A 14,572-nucleotide genomic window follows, 5' to 3' on the forward strand; every position below is an offset into this window, starting at 1 on the left:
TCAATTTTATTAGGGCAATCGAACCGACCCACCGCGCGATCCTCCCGTCTAGGTTTTCTTTTGTATCTCCTCCGCCACCGGCGACTCGATCCCCACCGTCCTCCAACACAATCCTCCGCTCTTCACCGACGCAGGCGGTAGTTCTCTTTTATCTCCTCGGCTACCGGTGACGTCGGGCAGTGATGGCTCGGAACGAGGAGAAGGCGCAGTCGATGCTGAATCGATGGGTGGATATGAAGAACGAGGAGAAGAGGAAGCCCAAGGAGCGCCGTCCGTACCTGGCCTCGGAGTGCCGCGACCTGGCCGAGGCCCACAAATGGCGCTCCGAGATCCTCCGCGAGATCGGCGTCAAGGTGACGGAGATACAAAACGAGGGCCTCGGCGAACACCGCCTCCGCGACCTCAACGACGAGATCAACAAGCTCCTCCGCGAGCGCGTCCACTGGGAGCGCCGCATCGTCGAGCTCGGGGGCCCCAACTACACCAAACATGCAGCCAAGATGACTGATCTCGAGGGCAACATCATCGACGTCCCCAACCCCAGCGGCCGTGGCCCCGGCTACCGATACTTTGGCGCCGCCAAGAAACTCCCTGGAGTCCGCGAGCTCTTCGAGAAGCCCCCGGAGGTTAAGAAACGCCGCACCCGTTACGAGATCTACAAGCGGATTGACGCCAGCTACTATGGCTACCGCGACGACGAGGATGGCATCCTCGAGAAGCTGGAGGCCCCTGCCCAGGACGACATGCGTCGTCGAGCAGTCGAGGAGTTGGAGCGCATCAAGGCCATCCGGAGTGAGGCCATGAAGATGGTGAAGAGTGGGGAGGTGGCGAGCGTGGAGCCCACTGCTGCCCCCGCTGTTGAAGTAGTGCTGTTTGAGGGGGTCGAGGACGTCGTGGAGGAGGAGAGGAGGTTGGAGATGGAGGAGGAGCTGGAAAGGACCAAGGTGCAGCAGGAGTTTGTGGCACATGTTCCACTTCCGGACGACAAGGAGATTGAGAGGATGGTCGTTGAGAAGAAGAAGAAGGAACTGTTGAGCAAGTACATGAGCGAGGAACTGATGGAAGAGGAGCAGGAGGCTAAGGAAATGCTCAATGTCAATAGGTAGGGCTCACTGCCTTCTTCTTGCTGTTGCTGGTTAAATTAGGTTTTGGTTTATCCTTGCAATTAATCATATAAATTTGGTATATGGAGTTTATTTATGCACAAACTCCTAGAGATGAAGAATAACTACCTTACTGTTTTGCTAGAGAATGCAATTTCATCCGTCCTTGTGTTTCAGAATTGTGCTTTTCTTGATGAGTTTGTAGGTGAACTTTAGAAGGAACTCTAGGAAGTACGAAATTGATTACTTTTTAGCAAAGGGGTCTTTCATCTCTGCAAATGCTTCTTTTTATATAATTATGGATTTCAAACAGATACATGTATGAGTGTGATTGTTCACATTTTTTGTGTGTATCTGATGATTTTTTCTTTGTTGCTTTCTAAAAGTGCTTATCTCCTTGTCAGTTAATCATAATTTGATATTACCTGTATTTCCATAGTTATAATTTTTCAACTCACATTTGTCTTCTCCACTACGACGAAATGAGAAATAGTTTTCAGATTTTTTCAGATGGATGGCACTATGGCAAAGCATAGGGATGAATGTTTGATGACTAGATTGTAAAGATGACACATACCATGCAAAACATTGGTTTTTGAGGAATGAATTTTTCAGCAATAATAAACTATGATTATTTTTAGGGGTGTTCAAATTGAACCGGAAAACTGAACTGAACCAGTTCAAAACCGTTCAGTCCGAGCTGGTTCACCAATGATTCGATTTTGAAGGCTATAAATGGTCTTGGTTCGAGGGTACGCTTCTTTGGTTTAGTTAATTGATTCAAATCGAATCGAACCGATTTGAATTGAAGAGATATCAATCCGATTGAGTTCACTGCTCTAAGACTTTAATCGGTTCAAACCGATTAATCAAATTGGCCCAAATGCCCAATTTCACAAATAACGTGGGCTCAATTTTATAAATATTATTGTGTTGTCCAATTGGACCAAGATTTCGGTTTGATTCAATTGAATTGAATCGGTTCATTTAAAAAAATTATATTTTTTAAATTACTTGAAATCATAATCTGGTTAACCGAACCGAATTAATCGGTTTTGAATCAGTTCAGTTAGGTAGATCCGAATCGGTTTTGGTTCGGACTACCTTTAACCGAACCGAACCAAAAAATGGTTCGGTTTGGCCCTTAACGGGTCGGTTCGAACCGGTTTGAACACTATGGGATTTACTAAGCTCTATGAAAATATGTGTATTTTTGTAATGATATATATTTATTTTTGGTTTCGGAAAGCTGGAACTATGTATTTAAGTCATTGATGTGTAGTTCCTTGCCGGGAGGATTGTCGCAAGCACAAAAATAGCAAAATGTTGACTTATCTGCTGACATAAATATGTGTCCAAAATCTTGGTTTGACTTCCCTTTGCGGTCAGGCCTATCATATTTTTCAGCTAGATCAATGAGGACTATTGAGGTGTTACATAGGAATGCTGATACCTAGTCCATATGTGGAGCTGCATCACAACATGCATCTGGAAATTGTCACTTTTATTCATCTTCAATTCAATATTCATTGAATCTGAATAGTCTCCATATTGTTCTTCTGTTTAAATACTTCATTTCAATGTCATCGAATCTGAATAATCTCCATATTATTTATAATATACAGTTACTTTGAAATTTGAGTGATAGTACCAATGCACCATCAGACTGTCCTTGGAATTGTTTCAACTTGGTCACGTTGAATATTGTTTCCAATTTATAAGCTACTATTCTGGCCCATTGAATGACCTTAAAAAATTAGAAGATTCCTTATGCCATTGTATATACTTGGTTCATGCAATTCTAGCTAGCAGCTATGTATCTCTTCAACTTTTAGCTATGCCATCTTGTTCCTGTAGTTCGGCATCAACTGCATCAACCTTCGTGGAGTTGTTTTCCATATAAGATAGAATATTTGGAAGTGGTCATCCGTAGAAGACTTCACATGATGTAATATTGATTGGAGTTAAATGAATTGTTGCATGTCCATTCTGTTTATGAATGGTCAATCCACAATTCACAGTTAAGTACTTCTGGTTGATCTGTCTTATTGGTGATAGGTTGTGCTTGTACTGAACTTGATTCCTTGGAATTTAAAAAAATTGTGCAGAAAGAAATTTAATGATTCTGTTACTATAACAGATAATCGATTGAGGCATCCTATGTTGTCTGCGCATATGCTCTACAAACAATTCGGCCAGAAGTTTGTCAGATGGTGTAAAAATATTACAAAATTTTAAAATGTACATATTTTGTCAGTCAATCAACTCCTACCATTATTGCAGTTTTTCTTGTAGTATTAGGAGGTTTTTGATATAGTCCATTACTATATTATCCAAAACTCATTCTAGACTTTATAATGGCCTACTATGGAGATGTAATCTTCCAAGCTCTTAGTCTTGGGTGGTAGTCTTGTCATTTAAAGTTCAACAAAATACAATGTCACTTTAAAGTGTAACTGATATGTTATCTAAGTTTGGTATATCGTAATCTCCTTTTAACTTTACATTTCTATATATTCTGCTTCAATGTCTTCCTGTCTTATTTTATCTTGATTTGAAGTTCAATAACAAAATGCAATATGACATAATAAAATTGATAAGTCCTCCCTAGTTTAGTGTATTGTAATATTATTTAAACTTGACATCTTTTGGTGGTCTGCTCCAGTTGTCTCCCTATCGTATCTTGTATGTCCTCTTATGCCACAAGGAACACCATGAACTGTGTTTCATTCACATTATGGATTGGATCTATTATATGAACTGTTATGGATCTATTAGTTCCTTCATTTACACAGGACAAGTAATTGTTGAGTTGACATTCTTTCAAATCCATATTGAACACTGACGAACAACTTCAGATCAATCATCTAAACTGAAAGAAAGTGATTTGTAGTAGTTTCCCTGATATGTATCAGATAGAAAAGAGTTGGATGGTAAAGAAAAGAAGATTGGTAGTCAACGTCATCTGTGCGACCAACCATAAACAACATCAGAAGATTTTTGAATTGCTCAAACAAGTAGGAAACCGAATGATTAGTTTCAGAATTGCATCATATCATTCTTGAGCTCAGATCTCCAATGTAAATGGTGGTTCAATTTTATACATGGTGTGTTACACTAATTGCAGATATATATATATATATATATATATATATATATATATATATATATATATATATATATATATATATGTATATATGTATTTCTTTATTGAGAATGTGTACAAAGTATGGAGTTGCTGCTATCACTCTTTATGCTTAGTTCTCATGGAGCAGATATTTGTCAAAGTATTGACTAATATGCTAATTGACTCAGCCTGAAATGACACTCTAGCTTTTCGCTTTTTTCTATTCATATGGCCTAACATCTTTTGTTCATCGAGCAGGTAGTCATGAATGAGTTGCTGCTGCTGCTGCCACAAGTATTTGCAAGATGCTGTAGTTCTGAGACAAATGAAGACGTAGTTACTTACTGGGCCTCTTCATCAGGAGCTTGGTTTACTTTCTCTGCAATCTCATAATAGAGTACCTTCGGTTCCTTGAAACCAGTCGTCCTGTAATCAACCCATTATGCAGCAGCATCGCTGCTTTCTTTACACTGTACCTCATGAAGCGACAGACACGCAGTGGACTGTCGGCACTTTTGCTGCTGATGCTTTTCATTGTTTATTCAGTGACGCTCGCTGGCAGCTTATTTGTGTCCGGAATGTTGTTTCGTTAGCATTCTACAGCGCGTTCAAACCTACGTTGATTGTTCTTGTTTACCAGTATGATTTGTTTTTCCTGTACTGGGAGAATCTGTGGTCGGTGGAGCAATGTAACATAGCTCTCGATCAAGGAGCTCAATCTCTCTGGGGGTTAAAAAATGCTCGATATCTAAATTCCAGCATTATCCTCTTTATTTGAATCATGGCCACTCATTGCTGCTGCTCCATTAGACATTGGCAGGCGAGGCGTATTCATCTCTCTCTCTCTCTGTCTCTCTCACGAAGTCTTCTCCTTTTGCAGGCCCAACACCACATGTCACCTGCTGCCATTTCCGACCCCAAATGGCTGCGCTCATCCTCCGGCCGCTTCCTCGGGCTTGGAGCAGCTTCGAAGCGTTTCCCCGCAACCGACTCGCGAAGGGTACTCAAAACAGACGGCATTCATCTCGAAAGCGATCCACATCGGCCCTGGTTGCGTCGGCATCGACGACAGGGGCTACCGGAATGGCGGATGGCACAAATCGCAATGGGAGAGATGGGCCATCATCTACAGCAGAGTTTGGAACCATTGATGACATTAAAGCCGCTCTTTACCAGGCATTGACCGGTAAGTAACACGCTCTTATCGAGCTACATACGGTGACTGCGAGGAAGATGATGATGATCGCTGATATATCACATTATACATCAAGGCATTGACAGAGGGATCTTTGGAGCCACATCTTCGAAGAAATCGGAGATTGCTGGGTTTGTGGAACTGCTGGAGTCCCGAAACCCCACGCCATATCCTACCGACCATCTACGAGATAAGGTTGGTAATATGACGAATCAAATTTTAGAATCCAATGAATCAAATTATAATTTATGGTATAAATTATAGATTATTTTTTTTGAACTTATTAATCGATGTTGATAGTATATTACTAGCTTATGTTTTGCAAATCAATGGGCATGCATATTTTGTCAATTATGAATTTAAATTAATCAAATTATGCTTATACTTTGCAACTTAGGTATCATGCTGATAGTATATTATTAATTTATGTTTGTTATTTTATATTTATTTTACAAAGTGAAAGTGGCTGACATCTTCACCTATGCACATAAGCTATCATTTCTTCATAACCTTTCTTAGTTGTTCATACCATGATTTGTATTATCGGTCCATACTGATGTATCGCCCAACTATCGGTACGGTATATATTGAGTTATACTGAGCATACCGACACATGATATACTAAGGTGTACTGATGTACTGCCCATATCGAGCGATATGCTTCGGTACGTTAAACCCTGATTCATATAGCAGAAACAAACGGGATCAACAATTCCTCGTGCGAAACGATTGTTATCCTCGAGAGAGATAGAGAGAGAGGATTCCAAATAAACAAAGTTTTGATCATTGAGAAACAATAATTAATTGACATCATCATTCATATTGAAATAAAAGAAAGAAACTTCAGCCAACTAAAATCCGGAGAGGAATATGCAATCTTAGTTTACTGATGAATTATTCGATGTGTTTTACCTTTAAAATATTTGCAAATACTGACCATGTGGGAAAAAGAAAGGTGGATGGATGCTGGAAGCTTGTTTACAGCACAATTTCAATATTAGGTTCCACAAGAACAAAGCTTGGTTTGCGTGGCTTCATCAGTCTTGGGGACTTCTTCCAAATAATCAATGTTGCAAAGGTAAAGCAATTTCCATTACTTTGCAGTGAAAACATGTTTTAATAAATCGGGATTATTTATTTTTTGTCGGGTCTGGCTGATTGTTATTTGACAAGAACCATAAGCCTACACATAATCAAGCTTATATAGTGTGTGTGATTGATTGGCACCAAGATTCTGTCTTTAACACTTCAAACATTTATTTGAACACCAATGGTCAAGAGTTCAAAGCCTCATCCCATGAATTCTATTAATGTACCATTGAAATCTCAGCCAACAAGTTTTACACTTCAAATGTTGATCTCATGGTAATGTATTAGAGTTACCAAAGATTCAACTGACAATTTTAATACACCTAAAACATTGATTTAGTTGTGGCATTACCAGATTTACTTACTCATGGTTGAGGATTCGAAGCCTTGGCAAATAGATCCTTTAAATTGTCAATTGGTTTAGCCAATAAGTTAGTTATTATCAATAATTTTATGATCAAATCCCCTCTTCACACCCTTTAGAAAAAAGAAAAAGATTATTTACCATTTTAGTCAATCTAAATAGATTATAAGGTAAAGTTAAAGAAAGTTTAACTTGAACTTTGAGATATTTGTTCTCTGAGTTTTATCTCACCTACATCTAAGGAACAATGATAGTAGTTATAACTTTCCAGGTTTTCTTCTCACTCTATTTCTTGTTGGGTTCATTAATCACAAGTACCAAATCTTATCAATGCAACTCCATGTTGGTTAAGTGAAATGAGGTTCTTAGCATCTTCACAATTGATTTCAAACAGTATAAAGCAAAAGAAGAAAAGGTGAAGTATGGAACATGTTGCAGCATGTAGGATATCTGATCTTTTATGTCTATTGTTGTAAAGAAAATATTCTTTGGTCGATATGTTAAATCATGCTCAATTATTTTCAAGAAAAAAGAATGGAGTTTTAAATCTGCATTATCTTCGAAAGGAGAAGGCAACAAATGTGATTAAGTTCAACTTGAGGGGACTACAACTACTATCAGGGCAGCTGACGATCGAGGCTTCCTATAGGATTGCATCCAAAACTGTAAGAGTTCTTGCTACCCTCTGGAGCTATACACGAGTCAATCTTTTTTGAACATCAAATTACTTTGTCAAACTCATCGACATGACATATCCGATCTTCTATTGCAGAGAGTAGACATCAAACTTGAGAGATCGAACATCACTCCAGATCAGGTAAAGAGTGTAGTGTGTGTATGTTAATTTTAAGGCTTTCTCTCTGGTAATAAATTTTTTTTTTCTCCGAGTTAATTCACTGGAATTGGGCAGTTGATGAAGATCTTCGAGAAGAATTTGGACCTCCTCCTTGCCATTTTCAATCCACAAGGTTGGCTTGAAATAACGTATCCTTTATATATATATTCTTCCAAAATAAATAAATCTGATGAAAAAGTTGAACCTTAGCATTTCTTAGATATGTGGATGAGTCAATGCGGATAGGAAGGGATGATAAAGGCAACATTTTTGTCTTGGAAAGAAATGATGATATAGAAGTGTAATGTGAGCATGTTAATCCTTATCTGTTCTACATCTATAATGCTGTTTTGTTCTACATCAAGAATCGGAAGAGATGTCTCCCATTGAGAAATCTTTTTGGAATAAAGAGTTAAGTTAAAATTAATAGTGGTTTACTGATGAGTTAATTTTAGTATTAGGAATATTTTCTTAATTAGTTCCTCATTATGTTTCAATACTAGATCGGCCTATTGTCACAATCCGATGTGATACTAGATCGACCTTAATACTAATTGTACATGTAGTTTCATTAAGCCTGAATTATTAGTATAAAATATTATATTATTCTGTTAGTTTAAATCAATCTTAATCTTAGTTCACTTTGATGTGAAATTAAATTAAAAAATTATGATTAATCTTTAAGATTATCAATGTTGAGGCTTTCTTAGATAATTTTTTTTATTAAACGTATAAATATGAATTTGGTGATTATATATCAATCGATTGATCAAAGATTAAAGGTTTGAAATATTATTTGATATATTTTTGAAATATTGATTAATCTAGTTAGTAAAAATTTTGATAATTGTATTGTAAGATTCTAAGTTCAAATATTGTGTTAGCCTCTTATCCTTTATAAAAAAAATATATTTTTTTTATTCTTAATATTAAAAAATATTTTTAATGTGTGAAACCTAGGAAGCCCATCCTTCCATCTCTTATCAAAGAGCAATAAAGTTGGTCAAAAGACTTCAAAGTACCTGATAGTTTGATATTATAACATCAAATTGATTCCACAAGCTTTCGTTTATGTTTGGCTGGCTTGCCCTGATCATGGGTAATTTATGTGTTTGTAATCCTAGCTGGGCAATATTGATTCTTCTGCTTTCCTCTCTCTCTCTCTCTCTCTCTCTCTCTCTCTATATATATATATATATATATATATATATATATATATATATATATAGTCAAAATTATAATTAAAAAAATAATGCAATATTGGTCAAGTCTATTACTTAAGAAGCAAATCATTTGGAGAAATTTTGAGACCAAGACATCCTTAAAAAATCTCTCACTCACAAATCCTGAATTCCTCCTACATGATGGGAGTTCATCAGCCAACGAGAAGAAGATATGTCTGGTTTTAGGATGAAATGGGCTTCGTGACTTGTTAGACTAACATAACAGAAGCGTTGTTTGTATACCTCACACGAGGCAATTTTTTTTGTCGAGGCGACTCCCGTTGCATGTCCAACTTTTGTTTGCAACTTTTCGATCAGTAACACAGTGCATTTTTCTTTCGAAAACAAATAAAATGAATTCAACATATCCTGCCACACAGAAAAGCTAGAAGAGGAACACTTTCATCACACTAGCATCACTGGTTTATCCACAACATATAAATTACCAATCAAGTGTAAGGCATAGGACGATGACATTACATGGTGGTGAAAGGTTTGGGCAATTCATCATCGCTCCATCTTGGGATCCCTGCCTGAAACGCCTGCTGGAGCACCGTCACCCACTCCTCGAGAGTAGATTCCTTCACCTTTTGCAATAGTGTGTACTCATGCTCCATCATGGACTCCAACTCTTCAAAATGTTTGATCTTGCATTGTATCTTTCTCAGCTGTCAAACAACAATCAATACACATAAGAACTGTTTATGTATACTATAAAAAATACTAAATTAATAAATTAAAAAAAGCAATCAAAGAACAAATAAATAGTAAATTTTATCACATCAAAATCTATCATGACATTGAGATAAAATAAAAAATACATATACATTAACATGAATTACCGAACCTAAGCAAATTCACAAAATATTCACACTCCAGGAGAAAAGAATAAAAAAGAAAGAAGACCTATGCTCCAAAGTAACAAGTTTTTTTATTTCAAATTTAAAATAAGGTAGAGGAGAAGACCTGCACTTCAATAATGGATGCCATCAGAAGTTCTATTTCCCTCTCTTCTTGATCAGCTAGTAACTTGGCACGAGCAGCTACTGCCCCCAGTGCAGTTGCAATGGCAGCCCTTACTTGAAATGCTGTAGCACTTAAGCTCTTCTCTGAGACAACTGATATATCAGAAGGAGATCGATGGATTACGATATAGCTCTAGATACAGTGAAAACAATCCGAAGAAATCATTACAGAGCAACTGAGCTGCATTCCCTTCTGCATTGTAGTAATATATCTACATTATGTAGAATGCGGCCATTATACTAATCTATATCACCGATAGAAATAAATTGCTCCTGGGATTATATAAATAAAGCTACTTTCTCAAACACAATATTCCATTGGCTTGTTCATTAATTTATATCTTCATATCAAGCATATAGTGCAAGACACTTCATCCCAGAATAAAGGTCAGCAGTTTAAAACAGCAAAAGGAATACAAAGATCAGTGCAGAACTATGATTTCATAAAGCATCTAACTAGTGAACTAGCCGATAAGTACAGATTTGACGCCACGACAATAATATAGATAGCATACCTGTCTGTTTATGCAACTCCATATCCTGATCTTCAATCTTCAATCCACTGAAATGACTATAACATAATATGCAGAGAATGGGCAATTTTTCTCTCTTTTAGATATAGCTATACAAAAAAGGGGGAAAACCAACCTGTTATGATCATTGTTAGTATAAAGTAAATCATTTTCCCCATTCTTATTGATCGAAATGTGCTTCCTTGCAGATATATTTTCGCTGCACAGTGCCACAATAGCTGCATCTGCTGCTGCAGTAGCAATCTGTGCGCCAGCAACAGTAGAAAAGCCAGCTACCTACCAAAGAAGATATTAGTTGTTCTGTAATATGCACATGAATAAAGTTCCCATCAAGGGTTTTGCAAATTACACCGATAAAATCAATGTAAAGCCAACTTATACCTGCTTTATTAGTGAATCTGCAACATGTACAAAGGACGGCAAGCATCTTCTCTTTAGAGGACGTTCTGCCATAGGTTCTTCCACAAGATCTTTCTCATCGGTTTGGATGTGCAAATCTGTTTTGATAAGCTCTTGTGGTGGCTCATTTATTAAGGATTGCTTTTTGACATCAGTCGCTTGAGTTATCAAGTTACTATTAGCACATGTACCATTAATTGAGCCCAGAATATGCTCACCAAAAGGCAGTTGTATAAGCCTTGCAATACAATCAAGCTTACTCTTGGTTCGTACATGCTGAGCAATAAGAGCCCAGTCATCTCCATGCTTTAGGACAGCTTCTAGAAGGAGTAGTGTCTCTGCATCTGTCCATGCACTAATTACATTGTTAGCACTACCTTCAGCCTTAGCATCATCATCCACCTGATGATTTGAGTCCTCTGTTGTTCTACCATCAGCCTGACTATTATTTTTAGAACATTTTGAACATACCATCACTCCATCCTGAAAAATTATGATAGGAGACAATGTGGAGTTTACCATATATTAAGACATAGCAATCTTTCTAGTATCACGATATATACGGAAGGCGTAAAAAAAGCCAAAATATTGATATAATTTAGTTCTGATTAAACCATAAAAACCTTTCAAGCAGCCCCATAATTCCTACCACTGAAAACCCTCAAATACATAAACTGTAGATGGCTTGTTAAGTTGCATCATCACATCAGCTCATGTTGAAATAACATGTCCAGCAAATGCAGCAGAAAATAAGGCCATCAATTCTTGTTCTTTTGTCGTCCATAAATGCAAACAGACTGAGCACTGGCATCAAGGGGCCCATGTTGCATCCAAGCAGTTTATTAGCCCAAAAGCTTGTCTGGATTGGATCTGATCACATGGCTTGAAATGCTTAAACTACATTACTAATGGTAAGCCATCAAGACTTACATAAATGTCTTTTTGTTTCCAGTTCTATAAATGTATGATTATTTGCTGGGTTTTTAATTTCCAATGATACCGTCTATACCGGACGATAAGTACCAATCCACCAGCATACCGGTACACGGACCGCTCGCTACCAGGCGGTACCATCGATTGGGGCTGTTTTCGTCCCATTACCATGCGAAATCGGTCGTTGATGGTTGATTTCGATCGTCGCCGACCGCTATGGAACGGTATTACTCGAGAGAGAAGGAAGAAGAGGGAGAAGAAAAGGAAGAACCTAGAGATCTAACGCCCCTCTCCCTCGACGATCCCAATCCATCGCCGCCCTCCCTCACTAGACACCGCATATGAGATGTCGCCTCCTCCTCGTATGAGGCGACGAGACCTCGACGTCGTCGATGACTTATCCTCATCCGCACCAGGAGAAGAAGCCTCGGCAGGAAGAAGAAAACGAGGTTTCTTCTCCCCACACGGGGAGAAGAAACAAGGTGACGTCGCCCTTTTTTTATTTTTTAACTTATAATAATAATTATTATTATTATTATTATTTTATATATATATATATATATATATATATATATATATATATATATATATATATATATATACCGAGCGATACGCCAGAGCATACCACTCAGTATACTCATACCGCACCGTACCGAGCTAAACTCGATATTCCGGTACAGTATGAAATTACGAACCTTGATTATTTAGGTATAAAAAAATCTCACCCCAAGTCTTGACATCCTTACTAAAGCTCCACATATAGTTAGAATCTTCCCCTAAGGTTGTATATAAGATTGATCCTAGATGGCTTCCACCAAAGCACACATTATAACCTTCATGGTCCTACTCCATTTTACCAAAGATAACTGGTCCAAAATGCTAAAGTCGATGTTATTAGTAGGAAACCATTAAAGTGTCATGTACATGTCCATTTTTCTTATTCTCACTCTTAAGAATATATATATATATATATCATAAAATGGTTGTAGAAGCAAAGGATAACAAAACAATATCTTAAGTCATCTGCGTCAAGGACCTTCCAAACTTGTTGGAAGTGTTTGGCTAACAAACCAAACTTTGATTTTCTTCTATTGACCTAGTTCTAAGTCTTAGCATTCACATAATTTGATGCTGCTGCACTGTTAAAAAATAATGCAATGAACAGCTCTAATTAATTGTATTCCCATAGGGACATATAACTTGTCATTCTTAAACAAAGGGAAAAAGTTACATTTGTACTAGCAAGTTAACATGGAAAAAGAATTTCCAACAGGTCAGACTATGACACCCATGACCTCTAACATAGTTTGGTCAGAATGACATGCATACCCATTATCCTTTCTTCGTGTGATCTCACAAATCCATGAATGTTTTCCCCAATGAAACTAATGAATGTTCTTGAGCTATTTCTGGTATCGAAGTAACGTATCTCCTAATTGTATATTGAACATTCAACAAGCTACCAACTCTGATTCAGACACCGAAATTTGGTCAAATGGTAACCACAATACTGTGAGAGTTCTAAGCAAAAATTGTAGTTGAATTCCTTGAGCAACAAAGTTTGAATAGATAAAGTATGCATACCTTTAATTAACATTCAACACAAAAAAAAAAAAAAAAACATGGCAATTCTAGATCGGACGCAAGAAAGGAAAGTTTAAAGATACCTGTAACGACTCATATCCTCCAGCAGCGGACTGATCCCCACATATTCCACACACCAGTCCCCTCTTTGGCAACCAATCTCCAAATACATCTGAGTACGACGTCAATGGGGGCAACTTGAATCCATTCTCTCCACCCACAGACGACGCCATTCCCACCAGCTTCCTCTGCGGTATGCATGCTGGCACCACCTGCACATCCGCCGGCGGCCCTTCCTCCACCACAACCTTCGGCCCAGCATCCTCCACTGATGTCTTCGGCACCTTCACCCCAAAATTGATCAATCCCCACTTCTCCAGGAACAAGAACACCTTGTGGAGATACCCGACATCGCCGATCATAGACTTTCGGATCTCGGTGAAGGCAATGCACTTGGTGGGGTCCTCCCGGTACTTGCTGATGATGAAATCACGGTACTCCTTGTAGACTCTAGGGTTCCGTGAGGTAGAGGAGCCGTCGAAGAACTCCGGCAGACACCGCCGCTCCGTGTCGTCGATGTCATCCCACCGGAACCAACCTGATCAAAGACCAAAGAAAGAGCGATGAAAGGTCGAGAGACAAAACCCTAACCCTAGCCCCCAAAGAAAAAAGGAACGCCGATCGACGAAGGAGAGGGGAACGGTTACGGTACTCGCAGAGGAGGGGATGGAGTAGAGCTCGCGGTCGGCGAGGTCGCTGCCTTCGGAGCTCGGCGGCATTCCTTATGGTTCGCGCGCGGGAAGGGAAGGGGAGGCCGAGGCAGACGGCGATGGGGATAGATAAGGCGGATCGGACGGTCCAGGAGCGATTCGAACGAGGGAGAGAGACAACGAAAAAGAGGCGATGGGGAAGGCGGCACGGAATGAAATCGTCTAGTCTCGAAGGGGTTTTTATTTTGTGGGAATTCATTGGAAAATGACTCATATGACGGTTTGGACCGCCGCCCCATTCTCTTCTCTCGGTATAGCGTCCGACAAAACCGCCCTCTCTTGTCGGGTTTATTTTGAGGACTAATTACAATTTTTTTTTTATAATTATTTTTTTTAATATTTTGATTTATATATATATATTTTAAATATATATATATATTAAATAAATTATA

At 38.5% G+C, this 14,572-nt stretch overlaps 3 protein-coding genes across 4 annotated transcripts; 2 read left to right on the forward strand and 1 right to left on the reverse strand.

Annotated features, from left to right (window-relative positions):
- Positions 1-182: 182 nt before the first annotated feature.
- On the forward strand, positions 183-4,804 carry LOC135623124 (uncharacterized). The gene is made up of 2 exons (XM_065125690.1): positions 183-1,102; positions 4,489-4,804. Exons 1-2 carry the CDS (start codon positions 183-185, stop codon positions 4,490-4,492), a joined length of 924 nt encoding a protein of 307 aa, XP_064981762.1. The 3' UTR covers positions 4,493-4,804.
- A 181-nt stretch (positions 4,805-4,985) lies between these two features.
- On the forward strand, positions 4,986-8,140 carry LOC103998063 (fibrillin protein 5 homolog). Its single transcript, XM_009419439.3, has 7 exons — positions 4,986-5,416; positions 5,502-5,620; positions 6,381-6,503; positions 7,445-7,543; positions 7,651-7,695; positions 7,789-7,862; positions 7,934-8,140. Exons 1-7 carry the CDS (start codon positions 5,152-5,154, stop codon positions 8,016-8,018), a joined length of 810 nt encoding a protein of 269 aa, XP_009417714.3. The 5' UTR covers positions 4,986-5,151; the 3' UTR covers positions 8,019-8,140.
- Positions 8,141-9,322: 1,182 nt separating this feature from the next.
- LOC103998065 (SWI/SNF complex subunit SWI3A homolog) lies at positions 9,323-14,369 on the reverse strand. Of its 2 annotated transcripts, none has more exons than XM_009419441.3 (7): positions 14,123-14,369; positions 13,494-14,008; positions 10,876-11,376; positions 10,610-10,770; positions 10,477-10,532; positions 9,903-10,054; positions 9,323-9,604 (listed from the first exon to the last, which is right to left on the reverse strand). In XM_009419441.3, exons 1-7 carry the CDS (start codon positions 14,187-14,189, stop codon positions 9,413-9,415), a joined length of 1,644 nt encoding a protein of 547 aa, XP_009417716.2. In that variant the 5' UTR covers positions 14,190-14,369; the 3' UTR covers positions 9,323-9,412. The 2 variants fall into 2 exon arrangements, with proteins under 2 accessions (XP_009417716.2, XP_009417717.2); XM_009419442.3 differs by having other exon boundaries at positions 10,477-10,523; positions 14,123-14,344.
- Between the last annotated feature and the right edge of the window lie 203 nt (positions 14,370-14,572).

The sequence above is a fragment of the Musa acuminata genome, chromosome BXJ2-9 (genome assembly GCF_036884655.1).
Source record: "Musa acuminata AAA Group cultivar baxijiao chromosome BXJ2-9, Cavendish_Baxijiao_AAA, whole genome shotgun sequence".
In the NCBI taxonomy this organism is placed as follows: Eukaryota; Viridiplantae; Streptophyta; class Magnoliopsida; order Zingiberales; family Musaceae; genus Musa; species Musa acuminata.

Bases quoted from the DNA above. Each gene is read 5' to 3' on its own strand.
- LOC135623124 (XM_065125690.1), top strand. From the start codon at position 183: ATGGCTCGGAACGAGGAGAAGGCGCAGTCGATGCTGAATCGATGGGTG.
- LOC103998063 (XM_009419439.3), top strand. From the start codon at position 5,152: ATGGCTGCGCTCATCCTCCGGCCGCTTCCTCGGGCTTGGAGCAGCTTC. The intron at 5,417-5,501 runs GTAAGTAACACG...TTATACATCAAG, and splicing joins TCTTTACCAGGCATTGACCG to GCATTGACAGAGGGATCTTT. The intron at 7,544-7,650 runs GTAAGAGTTCTT...CTTCTATTGCAG, and splicing joins ATAGGATTGCATCCAAAACT to AGAGTAGACATCAAACTTGA.
- LOC103998065 (XM_009419441.3), bottom strand. From the start codon at position 14,189: ATGCCGCCGAGCTCCGAAGGCAGCGACCTCGCCGACCGCGAGCTCTAC. The intron at 11,377-13,493 runs GTATCTTTAAAC...ATAATTTTTCAG, and splicing joins GAGGATATGAGTCGTTACAG to GATGGAGTGATGGTATGTTC. The intron at 9,605-9,902 runs GTCTTCTCCTCT...GTTGTTTGACAG, and splicing joins CATCCATTATTGAAGTGCAG to CTGAGAAAGATACAATGCAA.